We start from the raw sequence: 14,544 nt of genomic DNA on the forward strand, positions 1-14,544 counted from the left end.
ATGGCTTCCATACTACAGTGTGAGTGACAGCTCAAAGCCCTGATCTCTGCTGACAAAGCTCCTCCCACACACTCATACTGCTTTCCTAAACGCAGCATGGTGTAGTGTTGGCTATTCTGAATCACAGATGTTTGGTCAGCATCTTTAACCTGCAGCTGAGAATTCTTGAAACATGTCCCATCAGCTGTAAATCTTTAGAGTAACAGAAATATTTTTTTTATACATTGACATGGAAATGAATGCTGCTCACTCATATTCAGATAAAATCTGGTTTGAAACACCAGCTATCCCCAGGGCATGTGGTAAGCCAGGTGGACAATTACGGGTAATTAGTTAGCTGAGGAAGTGGACACTCCTTCAGAGGACCGGCTGTTCAGATAACAATATATCTTGCCAGTGCAGATTAAAAGGTCATCCGAAAGACAACCTCTCAAAGACATTTGTAGACGCCTGAGGGGCATTTTCAGCTAATATTGCACCCTGAAAGAAGCCAAAATCTAAAAAGCGTCTGAAACATAAAGGACTGCATTTGGTCTCGTTTAAAATACCCTGATACCACAATCAGAACACGTGGCGCCTTTTTCTTATTACGTGTAGACTAAATGAGTGAACTCCAAAAAAAATGTTTTTTTCCTGCTAAGATTCGTCATTTGGGTACCGGTGGGAGGGTTTTAAGGAGCGCCGAGTGGCGGGAGGTGAGCGGAGAAGAGCGCAGAGGAGCGGAATGGGACGGAACAGGACGGTGGAACGGGGGGTGCGCCACAGTTCGTTTTCGGCGCCCGTGCACTGACTCTGAATCCAAACTTCTTGCCTCATCGCTTAAAGAAGACTTCTCCAAACGCAAGGAAGATTTGTGACTGTTTCCTTTGGCAGTGACAATCAAATGATTTAAAAGAATGACAGAGGGCGTTTAGATTATTTTATCTGCGCAAAAAAGCGAAAGTGGCGTTATCCGTTGGTTTGGTCTGTCTTTCAGTGAAAGGGACCAAAACAGGTCTGGGGCTGTGCTGAATACGCGCTGGACATTATGGATCGGTAGTATGAATTTCTTGGGGTGTAGCGAGGTTCCTCTAACTACGGCGCAGACCTCGCCTCGCTACTTGTATGGAGTAAAAAGTTCGGCTACTGTAGGAATTCAAGAATTTTTAAGATATTAGGTACTGTTTAATCTCGACCCTTATACGGGATGGCTGGACCAGTTCCGCTTATTTTGGTGCTTGCTTTGACTTTTTGCGGAGACGCCTGGAGTGCGTCGTACCCTCAGCGTTTCAATTTGTATGCAGGGAGCCAGACCCAGACACAGGCTCTGAACGGAGCGAGGGCAGCGAGCAGACACAGGTAATCCAGTTCACGTCTGAAATCTTTTATTGCGGTGCATGATATAGTTTTAAGTTTGGTAATCGTATCATGTAATAAAATATTTAGTTTTAATCCAGACTTATAAATGATCGCATTCAAGAGGAAAACTTTTTTAATGCATGGCCCTTGTATAGGTGAAGTCCTGGGGTGTTATACCTTAATTTTTACGGCTATCCAGTACGCACAGCCTTACGTTACTTTTTTTCCGCTAAAAACGTTTACCTGCCTGGGGGGAAGAAACTTGTTAATGTAACACAGATGAATACATGAAAGGCCCTAATAAAAACAAGCCTCTTTTTACCCTGCTGAGAAGCTACAGGAAGCTTAATACTGTCCTTCCAAACAGGCAATTATCACATAATGAGTAAAAGGCTGAAAGCGAGAAAAATATTGTACAGGATCGCTGTATGTTCCATGGCTCACCTGGTTGTTCATTGCTAATAGTGGTTTAGACACATTTAGAATCTCCTTTAATGCAAATACATTTTGCAGTTGCGGCATTAGTTACATGTCGAACTGCTCTCTCTCTCTCTCTCTCTCTCTCTCTCTCTCTCTCTCTCTCTCTCTCATATGCATACATTCTCCCTCTCTATCACATCGCTACTCCCCCCTCCATACTTCCTTTCCAACACCCACCCACCCAACCTAACACCGATGTTTGGCTGCGTGATGAGGAGAGGTACTCCCAGCAGTGACGTGTGGACCGGGGCTTCCCCATCATTCACACTGACGCAATGCTTTTTTTTATGAGGGTGGATAGAGACATGCAGGCCAGGTTCTGAGGAGAAAAGCAGGAAGTGCTAATAACAACTTATGGTCAGATGTTCCCAACTTTGGTTTGCTGGTCACAGTGGTTAAAATGTTTGGGACACGCAACTAAAGACAGGGACTTACCCACTTACCATTTCCACCCATTCATATCCCCTTGTAGGGGCTATTATGAGTTACAGTTCTAAATTTCAAAATCCACTGTTAACTGGGGGTAGTTTAATGTATAATATAAAATTGAGGGACAGAGGGAGGGAAATCTTTTGACTGTCATAAGTATTTCTAACGTCTAGCAGAAAGAAGCACTGGGTTTGGGGGAAAATCTAATCTAGTCTTGGGGAAATTGAAACCCCTTTGAATGTTTTGTTACTATTGATGCATAAAGTCATTATTCTGTGTATATGGGCATGAGGTGGGGGTGGGGGGAGAGAAGGAGAGAGAAAGACAAAAGGAAAGAGAAAGTGAGAGATAGCCTTTGGACGTAACCATGGCAAGAACGTATTTCTTCACCATGTTATGAGAATTCTTTCCTCTGCATATAGGTCATCTTATTTTTTAGATAAGCATTTCAAAGGAAATCCACAAAGCACAATCACATTACTAAAGTTATACACGAGTCAAATCTGTTCTGAAAATGAACTCTAGAGAAACTGTCCGTTTTGTTCAATATTCAGCACTTGCCTCAATAGTGTAAGCATATCAGAATGGATGATGAAAAAAAGATTTGTGGGTCTTACAAATACATTTCCAGGATCAATGCTTATGTTCATACTGCAAAATTCTGAGCAGATGCCACAATTAGGGAGCGAAAACAGATGCAAAAAGTGATGCTCCCCTATCTTGAAATCTACAAACCAGTTGCAGTCATGTCTGTTCAGCTTTGGCTCTGAGTATAAAAGGATGCAGTATGGAAATGGTTTAATCCACACCTGCTAGAGCCCTTTGTAAAAGCCTCCTGAGTGCAGGTATGTGTTTTCACTGGTCAAACCAGAAGAGAGGACATCTATTGACAGCTAAAAGAATTGCAAGGCAGTGAGGACATCTGTTGATAAGTGAAAGAAGTACTCACAGGCAGGTCTATTTCTGGAAAAGCTGAAATTTTCATCAATGCTTTCAGAATCAAAATGGGTTTTCCTTTAAAACAGTTCTTATCAGTTCATATAAATCTGACAGATTTGCTGTGTTGCAGAAGCAAACACATGAGCCCTGGTTGTAAGCAACACAATGCTGTGGATGTGTAGATTCACCTGGAATTTTCCAGTTACATCAATGGACCAGTCTCTTGCTGAACCAAAGAGTCAAAAGAAAGATTGCATCTCGGCTAATCATCCAGCACACTTTATTGGTTTCACTTTGAATGAAGAATTTCTAGGCCTGTTGCCAGCTCAAACACTTGCTGCATTTAATACATTCTCAGACATCCAGCAGACAAGCCAGCAGGATGCAAATATCCATGTGCTAAAGTTCTGAGACAAAAGAACATTATATTTTATAGTATAAAATATATACTATACAATAACAGCTAATTTACTATCTAAAAATTCTATGTAAAGCTAAACCTAATCTTATTACCGGAAGGGTGTAGGTCTATCTCCTGTCTGCCTTAATTTTTTGTCACCTGGAAGTACTCATCTTTAAAAGCTCTCAGCTCCAAGAGCTTTATTTTAGTACCTAAATGCAAATGACATACCTCTGCAAGTTAGAGGAAATATTATACGATGAATAAATGTGTACGGGTGCTCAAGAGGGAGCAGGACTTTAGTTGTGCTGCCAATCCAGCATTATAATCAGTTATTATTGCACAGCTGTTCAGGCTGGTTCCAGTTAGACTCCCCTCCACTTCTCAGTGAAACCCAGGTCAGTCCTGGAGGTTTTGTTTTGTGGCTTGAGGTAAAGCTAACCTATTAGGCTGTTTGCAAATAGAATGCCTCTGCTGAAGGAAAGTGTTCAAAGCCCTGTGACTATCACCATGCCCACTGAGCTGATAAGATACTTAACAAACTTGGGAAAGAGCCTGGCCCCAGCAGGTCTGTTTGTTTCTGCATAGTAGACAGTCTGTGTACACTGTTGGCTTAAAATGAAAGACTTGTCTCAATACTACTTCTTTTCTCACTTGAATTAATAGTTTATGGTTGCACCCCAGGCTCTAGAATACAGAAACCAGATTTGAGTGCTTTGCCACCCATTCCAAAGTGAGGACACCTATTAACAGCTAAAAGTTGTGAGGCAGTAAATCTTTTTCATGGTCTTTCCTTTTTTACCTCAGTCCATCTCTAAAGTGGCCCAGCAAATCTTTTGTCTCAGTTCCATCCGATTTCTTTCCAGTTACTCTTCCAATGTCTTCCATCAGCTCACAAGTTCCTTTCAGTGATAAAGATGGCGTGCTTCCATTTGATCTGTCCTTTCTGATTTGGCTGTGCTCCTCAGAACGCCATAGCCATTCTTCTCCTGTCTCCCTCTGCTATTTGTCTCCTGTCTCCCTCTGCTATTTGTCTCCTGTCTCCCTCTGCTATTTGTCTCCTGTCTCCCTCTGCTATTTGTCTCCTGTCTCCCTCTGCTATTTGTCTCCTGTCTCCCTCTGCTATTTGTCTCCTGTCTCCCTCTGCTATTTGTCTCCTGTCTCCCTCTGCTATTTGTCTCCTGTCTCCCTCTGCTATTTGTCTCCTGTCTCCCTCTGCTATTTGTCTCCTGTCTCCCTCTGCTATTTGTCTCCTGTCTCCCTCTGCTATTTGTCTCCTGTCTCCCTCTGCTATTTGTCTCCTGTCTCCCTCTGCTATTTGTCTCCTGTCTCCCTCTGCTATTTGTCTCCTGTCTCCCTCTGCTATTTGTCTCCTGTCTCCCTCTGCTATTTGTCTCCTGTCTCCCTCTGCTATTTGTCTCCTGTCTCCCTCTGCTATTTGTCTCCTGTCTCCCTCTGCTATTTGTCTCCTGTCTCCCTCTGCTATTTGTCTCCTGTCTCCCTCTGCTATTTGTCTCCTGTCTCCCTCTGCTATTTGTCTCCTGTCTCCCTCTGCTATTTGTCTCCTGTCTCCCTCTGCTATTTGTCTCCTGTCTCCCTCTGCTATTTGTCTCCTGTCTCCCTCTGCTATTTGTCTCCTGTCTCCCTCTGCTATTTGTCTCCTGTCTCCCTCTGCTATTTGTCTCCTGTCTCCCTCTGCTATTTGTCTCCTGTCTCCCTCTGCTATTTGTCTCCTGTCTCCCTCTGCTATTTGTCTCCTGTCTCCCTCTGCTATTTGTCTCCTGTCTCCCTCTGCTATTTGTCTCCTGTCTCCCTCTGCTATTTGTCTCCTGTCTCCCTCTGCTATTTGTCTCCTGTCTCCCTCTGCTATTTGTCTCCTGTCTCCCTCTGCTATTTGTCTCCTGTCTCCCTCTGCTATTTGTCTCCTGTCTCCCTCTGCTATTTGTCTCCTGTCTCCCTCTGCTATTTGTCTGCATGTGAGGTATCATGAGATTCTGAGAGAGGAGAAGGGCAGTGCTTAATTTGTGCCAGATCCTGTCGGATCAAGATCTGGAGCCTCTTATATTTGGAACACCTGTGTTCCGGAACATATTTATTTTTGTTAGTTTGTTGTTGTTTAATAAAATAAAAATAAATAATATTAATATTATTAAAATCGTATTAGTTCATTCTTATTTATGTTTGGTAACTGCAGTCCGGTTATTGCTCACATTTTGCATGTTCACGCAAACGAAGGGCTAGCTGAGAGCAGGGTTTGGAATTCATGAAAAAAAGACAACTTCTTTAAAGAAGTTAAGAAATGGTGAAATTGAATGGAAACTATAGATGACATGATGGTGTTGTAGAGAAATTTTAGAATTAGAAAAGTTAAGAAAGTCATTTTCCATTCATATCGGTATTCGTCATGTTATTTTCACGGTATGTGGTTTAAAGGGCATAACAGTTCTGTAAGACACCATGTTCTGAGGAAAAAATGTTTCTTATGAGGTTGAACATATATCGTGCAGTTTAACACAGAGACTTTATGGTTGCCCTCATTGTGCTGCAGTCAGCATACTAAGACGAGGTCTATTTTGAACAGCTACTAATACAGCTATTAATACTCGGAGCACTGTTGTGCCTATGTATTCCAGAGGCTTCTCCTTTCCCACTTTTTGCCTCATTGTGTTAGGTACTGGGGGGTGCTGAGACAGGAGAGAGGCCATCTCCGGATCAGTGCTGCAAAGACGCGGTGGTTGCAAGAGGAAATGTCAGGGTGGATGCCAGTATAGAAACACCAATCCAAGATTTGCTCTTACCAGTTGGAGATAAATGCTTGTTTAATGATTGCATCATTTTCCAGCAGGATACATTTGTGGTACTTTGCATAAACTTGTATTGGCGTTCTAATTTGAGTTGGCGGATACTGTGGGATTTGGAACATGTGTACAGACCAGACTTGCCATGCTGAAGTCGGGAACATGGATGTTGTGAATGGAGACAAGGATGAGGAGGAACACACCACATAGACAGGCAGGAAGTGCAGGAGCATGAAGCAGTCCCTCCACGCCACAGGACACTTCCTGTGGCGGGATGTTTTTTTTACTGTGACCCATGTCTTTAAACTCCTTTGATATGCAAAGTGGCTCCTGTGAACACATTTGTGCTCCCTAGAGAAAAGGGCAGCTTTGGAATGATACGTGAACAGAGAAGAAGCAGATTTCCGGGGAATGTTAGGGAAGTGACTGTATTTGAAACCACGGCTTGCCAATTTCATGGATACTATATTCCTTAAAATACAGGTCACATGTCACATTGGTTCATATCATCTCTTAGCTGGAATACCTATGTAAAGATAGCAGGATGTCTCATGAATCAGCCATGCTAAGCTATGAGCCACAGTCTAACACCTGCATCATGGGTGCGTGGGGGGGGGGGGGTCCTTGAAGTCCTTGCTGCAGTGATAAACCACATAATCTACACTATTGTAAGGGGAACACATCATGATGAAAACTCAAAATGTAACTTCTTCAGAAATACATTAATTTACCCTGCATTTCCTTTGACTCTGATGCTCAACCAGTGCACCTTCTCAAGCCCAGTGCACCTTCTTAAGACCAGTGCAGCTGACTGCAGTTGTGCAATCCTATCCTCAAAAGTACTTCTATCTCTAACAGGACGATCCGAACACCAACATGACAATGCTATCCCCAACAGGACAACCCTTTTCCCAGCAGGACATGATCACCCATGTGTTCTTACTTGGGGCTTCTTTCCTTGTTTTCCTTACCCCCCCACCCAGACGCTGCAGACCTGCAGCTGTGGTTCAGACCCAGCAGAAAGCTCTCTTCCATTAAAGAAGCAAGTTACTACACAATCGTTGAGGGGTTTCTTTCCCACGAGCAAGGCCTTCTGAACATCAAATATGCAGTCCAGTTGGTGAAGACATGACCTGACATCTGTTGGAGTATAGCTGATAAGGGTAATAATAACATCATAACTTATCTGGAAATCAGCATGTACAAATAAAATTGGATGCGAACACCAAGCCTATCCAAATATTGTCCTGAACAGAGCAGAGTGAACTGGGCAGACAGCTGGTAATAGAGCTTTTGTATGTTGTGAAGGGCCCAACTCTTTCTGCTTACAGTGGCACCAGGCCACTGAGGCTTTTACAGCTTCTGCTGGGTCAAATAGATCTCTTTAAAATTTTAGAGTTATTTGGGTCTTGACTGATTGGATCATCTTTCAACAGTCTTAACTATGTTTCATAGTGGCCATGTTTTTTTTGGTTTTTTTTTAATAATAGACAAGGAATATGTACCAATTATTATTATTATTATTATTATTATTATACTAAAAACAAAACTTACAAACTGAATTTTGTGGTCAAGCCAGGACTACAGTGCCTGAGAGATTTTACAGCTTCTGAAAACAGTTGACCATGACAAGGCTGACATAATTGCAGGCTTAGAGTTGCATACTTTCCATTACCTGTGTATACATTCAACACTCCTGCCATTGAGCTAGTCAAATAACAGCAAGGGAATATGGACAGCTTTGAAAATTACTTTATTTTGCTGAAAGTTTTCCAGACAATATTTCAGCATGACAGATGTACATTTGTATTTCGAAAGCAAAGCAATCCTAATTCAACAGTGTTTTATGCTGGAAAAATGTTAGTTCTTAAAAATAGGTAAGATCGTGTTTTAGTTCCATTTACCATTAAAACCTGAAAGTTATGGGCAAATGGTTGTGCTGAAAATCACACTCCATCAAACAGTGCCAGTACTGTGTGTGCGTGTGTGGCTGGAGCAGGGAGGGAATGTGTACTGCTGTTCCACACCCAGAGGATCAGGGGACAGACAGACACTCAGAAACACAGCACACCCAATGGACTCAGGGGAGAGACAGACAGACGATCAGAAACACAGCACACCCAATGGACTCAGGGGAGAGACAGACAGACGATCAGAAACACAGCACACCCAATGGACTCAGGGGAGAGACAGACAGACGATCAGAAACACAGCACACCCAGTGGACTCAGGGGAGGGACAGACAGACGATCAGAAACACAGCACACCCAGTGGACTCAGGGGAGGGACAGACAGACGATCAGAAACACAGCACACCCAGTGGACTCAGGGGAGAGACAGACAGACGATCAGAAACACAGCACATCCAGTGGACTCAGGGGAGGGACAGACAGACGATCAGAAACACAGCACACCCAGTGGACTCAGGGGAGGGACAGACAGACAATCCAAAACACAGCACACCCAGTGGACTCAGGAGACAGGCAGACAGTCAGAAACACAGTATACCCAGTGGACTCAGGGGACAGACAGGCAGAGAGTCAGACAGAAACACAGTACATGTGTCCCCCTCCCACTGTCAGATAAACAAACAGGCCTGCAGAGAAAAGCCATCTGTCTAACCACAGCACGAGGAGCAGGCACCATGACCACTTCCTGTTCCTCACGTCAGTCAAGGGTCAGAGATCAGGGCTGAGGCAACCCATAGGATCACTCAGAGGGGAGGAAGCATGTGCACAGAGATGGAGAGGAGTAGGAATGAGGAGATCATGATCACAGAGTCCTGGCATGCTGCTCTAGAGAACAGAGAAGTGAAGGCAGGATGGAGAAGTGCCCTTTCTACAATGAAGAGCTTCATGGCAGCCTGGGTTCAAAAGATTGTAGCAATTTAGTGGAGATGAAAAGCTGCATAAGTGAGCAATTATTAAAGAGGTTATCAAAGGGGTTAACTGAGAGGCTCTTCTGGCTGTCTCTATTGCTGTCTGTCTGCACCTCTCCCTCCCTCCCCCTCTGTTTGTTTGCATCATTCTCTGTCACTCTCTTGATTGTGTGTGTCATTCGGGTGATGGTGAGGTGTGACACTAGGCGATGTTTGTGTGAGCATATTTTGTGCTGTGGCTCCATACACTGTACTTCTTGCCATTGCTGACACTGTAGGTAATCCTGGGTTTTCATTGGCTGGCTTTAGGAAATAAACATACAAACAAACAAACAAAAACAGTGGTCCAGAAGTCAGAGGGTGGATTCTCTGGTGCACTCAGATATACTGCCTTGATGTTGCTTTTCTTCCATGATGAGGTGTGGTGCAAAAGTTCCAGGCATGCGCACCCGAGCTGAAGCTGAATGCTCTGGAATGCAAGACACCCAGTTCTGCGTGATGCTAGTGGTAGCTAGCCAGCTACGTCTTCAGGTAGGAGCTCTATTCTTGTTAGCTCCTTGGTTTTGTGTAAATGTATCGCTAGCAGTCAGTTAGCCAGGCACCAAAGGGCAACAACCATTCCATGATTTCTTTTCCAACAGCGTTGGTTGGTGGAAGGGGAGAGACTAGACGCTGACCCAACCTATGTTAAACACTTGCCTAGGGCAGCATGGAAATATCAGCATGGGAATACCGGGATGGGAATATTATGACTCAGATGTGTTCCAAACACCAGCCCCATGGTGATACACTGACAACACAACCCATGGTGTAGCCTGCTGGTTATTCAGAATGATTTGTTGCACATTTTACTGAGCCTTGATTCCTTTGTATAGTTGTATAGTTGTATAGTTTTTCTCATTTGCAAATTATATGCAAATGAAAAAGGGTTTCCTGAGTTCTGTCTTGACCAACAGTTTGAGCCCTTGGAATCTGAAGTCTGAATCTTGTAGTGAATATCCGTCACGCGACCACCCCAGCCCATGACTACAACTCCTGTTTTCCCCAACACCACCTCACCTCATCAGATCAGTTCTGTTCTTTCCTTGCAAAGTATTATCGCTTTTCTTTTGCGAATGCTGAGCACATCCGATATATTTCTGGCTACTACCCTTGCCTGTTTTTGTTTTTGTTTATTGCTTGTTTTCCTACAAATAAAACCTGGTTATCCGCAAGCGTCTGGTCTGGTCTCAGATGTCACAATATCAAAATGAATGTGGATTTGAGAAAATCCAAACCTTTTCAAAATGTAAAAATATCTTAAGATAAATGCTTTTGTAGTAGTAAAATTACTCAAAAAAAGCAAAGACTTAACCCAGATATTTTGAACAGATGCTTTCCTAATGACATCACAAATGTTAGTGAGAGGTATTTTCTCTACTTCTTAATCACTGGATTGCATTAAGTGAATGATGTGGTTTATCTGCTTTGACATAGATGAATTGCCTTTCTCTGTGTTAAACAGCACGCACTGGGCTTATGTCATTACCCTTAGGACTGCTGGCAACAGCACCTCAATGGATTTATTTCTGCTGCACAAGCATTACTGAGGAGAGGCCAGGAAGCAATGTCAGAAGTTACTGGACAATGTGTGCTCAACACAGAGACTCACACACACACACACACACACACACACACACACACACACACACACACACACACACACACACACTACACACACACACACACACACACACATTCACACTCAACATGCTTATACACGACGAATATAAACCTGAAACCAAACATATCTGACATCACTCTACTGTGGCCAGAGAGTCCCGGAATGGAATTCCGTAACTCCGTAAATATCCACATGGTGTCTATACATCTTTACTATGATCATTTAAGTTGGGTTCTCTATCTAAAGCACCCATGAGGAAGGGGAGGACTCTTGCACAGCAGCACAGCCCATCTGTGAGGGGTGACATAATGAACGAGATTCAAGGGATTGTTTTGGGATCCTCCTTGAGTAATCATTTGTGCGATTGGGAGTTTGGGAGGATTGAAGTTCAGCCCGGCTGTGGTCACTTGTGTACAGTAGATAGTGATCTAGATCTTTGTTGCCCTATGATATTTCTGCTCTTAATTTGTTAGAGACAGTCCCCTGACCCAAAACAGACAGTCACCAAACCCAAAAGAGGCTTGTGACCCAAAAGAAACAGACAGCCTCCTGTCCCAGAAGAGACAGCCAGTCTCAGAGACAATCACCTGACCCAGAAGATCTATGATGTTTAGTGTCATCTTCCTAATGACCTCAAAAGCACTGTTCATTTTTTATTGATAAAATGTTGCTAAAATGGGTTTTTCAAGGGAGAGAAACTTTGGGCAACCAAATAAGATCTACTGGACTCAAAAATATTGTTTCCTAGTCAATCTTCATCATTCCTTTAATTATAGATCCTTGTGAAGAGAGCTTTGTAAAGTCATTATTTTGGGCTTTGGCTTGTCTTTTCATGAAAGTCACACATTGTTTGATGGGAGTGTAGGAATGCACAACAGTCAACTCTATAATTCCTTTTTCTATTTCATTCCACAATGAAATGTGATATAAAAATAAACAGGGTTTTGACAGATTTGGGAAAAATCTTTTTGCAAAATAATTGTGTACAAATTCTGATTGTAGGATTTATAGGAGGTTAATATAATTGCATAGATTGCCATATACAGAGCTCACTGTCATTTGACTTCTCTTCCTTTTAGTGCAGAAATTCACACATGCAAACCTACTACTTTTATCTTCCACTTCTGGTTCTTCCAGACTGTTCCCTATAGCACCGAAAGCTAAAACTATCTTTCAAGATCTCCAGTGAAAGCAGAAAGGATATGGTATATTGCATAACAAATGGGTTAAGAGTAAAAGTATTCAAAAAGATTTAGCACTCTGCAAGTAAACTACTGAAAACCCTAGCCAACTACTTCCCCATTTCCCTTAATGGATGCTCTCTTGCATGGACATGTGTAAAACTATTGTAAAAAGGTGCTATATAAATAAATTTTGATTTAATTTGATTTGAAAAGAAGGCACACAGACAGACAGACAGACACACACACACACACACACACACACACACACACACACACACACACACACACACACACACACACGTGCACACTCACCCGCATACACACTCATAGATTCTCCTTGTTTAAATGCATTGCGAAAGTAAAATTCTTAGCATAAGAAGTAGGTTCCCATTCTGCCGCTGAACCTGCTTATTAAATCTGATATACATATTATACATATTTTACATGAGTTAACACAGTTCTCTATGGCCTTAATGTCTGTGACATATTTTGGTAAAAAATATCACAAGGATCAAGCACCATAGCACCCTTCTCACCCTGTCAAAACAACCCTGTTCAGAAGGGCTTGTTTGAATGCCCGTTTCTTTAAATTATAATGAGCTGCTGCTTATGCTGCCCCTTCCTTCTGTGGGAACAGGGCTCCGCACTACCCTTAGAACTGTAGTGCGTGAACCCTGGGAGAAACATGGCTGCCAGAGAACACAGCAGTGCAGTGTATATATGTTTGAACCAGAGTCACAACCTGAGTTTGCTCTGAGGTCAGGGCTCTGCTCATTCTAGCAGCAACACACATCCTAACATACATACCTACATGCCAGTTTGCCAAATTCCAGATGCACATGAAGCACATTTTCCCCTGGCAATGTGGATAACCCGTGAATGGAACACAACTGTAACTTTGAGTGTCACATTATTCAGGTGATGTTCACCTTAGAGATATTCAACTAACAAACCAATAGTGTTAACATTACTGTGGATTCTGCAGCAAGTAACGCCAATAACTTTCTAAAAATTACATCTAACGTATCGCTTCAGCTGTTAACACTAGCTAGTGCTAAACGGCCAAAGAAACACATAAGAAAAAGTAAAAGTCAAGTAAAAATACTTTAAGTTTCTGTCATTTATAGTTTAGCTATGGATAGTTGGTATTTATCCCTCTTTTAGTAAAATTTCATTGCCTGTACTGTTGACCCAGGTTGGAAAAGCAGTCAGACATAAAGTGGTTCGCACACACATATAGGTTTTTTCGACTGTAGCTGGGACATTGCCAACAAAAATACTTAAAAAAACAACCTTATCCACTCAGCTCTCCTGGCTTCTGAGACTAGGGGCTAATATAGTGCTTTGAGCTTGTGTGTGCAGCTAAAAACAGAGCAGTCCCCCTGCTCAGCTCTTAGCTTCAACATAACGCTAGCAGGTCTGGCACTAGTGAGAAACAAAAAATGGTGCACCCACACAAAGGTAGCGGTTAAGCCTTGGGTGGAGATACTCAGATGGGGGATATTCATTCTAATATCTCCCTTAGTGACGTGTATAAGGGGGCCAAATCTGAACAGCTTGTTTTAACCCATGTTTTCTTATGCAGGCAGCCCACAAGAAACTGACTGAACTGTCTTATTTTATAATTTGTGGGTTGATAGGCATTCCAGATATCCAAAAATATGTGGATTTTTCTTAATCTGTCCCCTTTAATCAATGTGCAGGAAGTCATTCTCATCACTTTAGATCAGAGTGTATGAGTCACAAAAATCTAAATCATCACCAATCAAGAAAGGAAGTTGCTTTTATTTGGAGTCATTGTGGAGATCATCGCCTTCAACTGAGGCAGTGAACGGAGACCATTCTTCAGAGCCTGGCTTAGGTCAGCTCAAAACAGTGCATGACAAACATCCCATCGTTTAGCCAGTGCAGCATGTTTTCTGACATCATCGGGTCATCTGGCACCAGCTGTGTTGATCGCAAAAGCCTAAAACGTGACATTGTGGTGGCTTGGAGCTCTAGCACTGCCAGCAGCTGGACCAGACAGGAAATCCCCAGCTCAGGGATGGCCAACAGGAAGCCCAGCTGGAGGCAGGTGGTCATGAGTAAGAGTGGCTGTACCGCTGGAAGCAGCGCAGGCTCTGTTCATTATACAGATGAGTTAATGAGTGGTGCTGTGTGTTTGCCTGTCTGCCTCTACACTTCCTGAACTGGGGTCCTGCAAGGATTTTAAACAGGACTAAGTCAGATCTGTTATTCAGTGCTTTCTTGTTTTCTCCTGGCAAGCCACACATCAATATAGTGTTGTGTCATAACTTACTTAGGCCTTAACATGTAGAACAGGACCATTTGAATGGGTGGTACTCTTTTGAATGGGTGGTACTCCTGTCTGGTTTCACATGATGCCGATGTGTCATGGTTTGGAAGAAACATCATGGTTTGGAAGAAACATAATG

The 14,544-nt window shown here is 42.8% G+C and overlaps 1 protein-coding gene across 1 annotated transcript in view; it reads left to right on the forward strand.

The window, feature by feature from the left end:
* Positions 1 to 715: 715 nt before the first annotated feature.
* The window catches only part of emilin1b (elastin microfibril interfacer 1b), a 25,431-nt gene continuing 11,602 nt past the window's right edge, over positions 716 to 14,544 (forward strand). Inside the window, exon 1 of the mRNA XM_026999843.2 lies at positions 716 to 1,338. Within this exon, the coding sequence (XP_026855644.2) occupies positions 1,187 to 1,338 (152 nt within the window). The 5' untranslated portion in view covers positions 716 to 1,186. The remainder of the gene's footprint in view (positions 1,339 to 14,544) is intronic.

The sequence above is a fragment of the Electrophorus electricus genome, chromosome 13 (genome assembly GCF_013358815.1).
Source record: "Electrophorus electricus isolate fEleEle1 chromosome 13, fEleEle1.pri, whole genome shotgun sequence".
NCBI classification, from domain to species: domain Eukaryota; kingdom Metazoa; phylum Chordata; class Actinopteri; order Gymnotiformes; family Gymnotidae; genus Electrophorus; species Electrophorus electricus.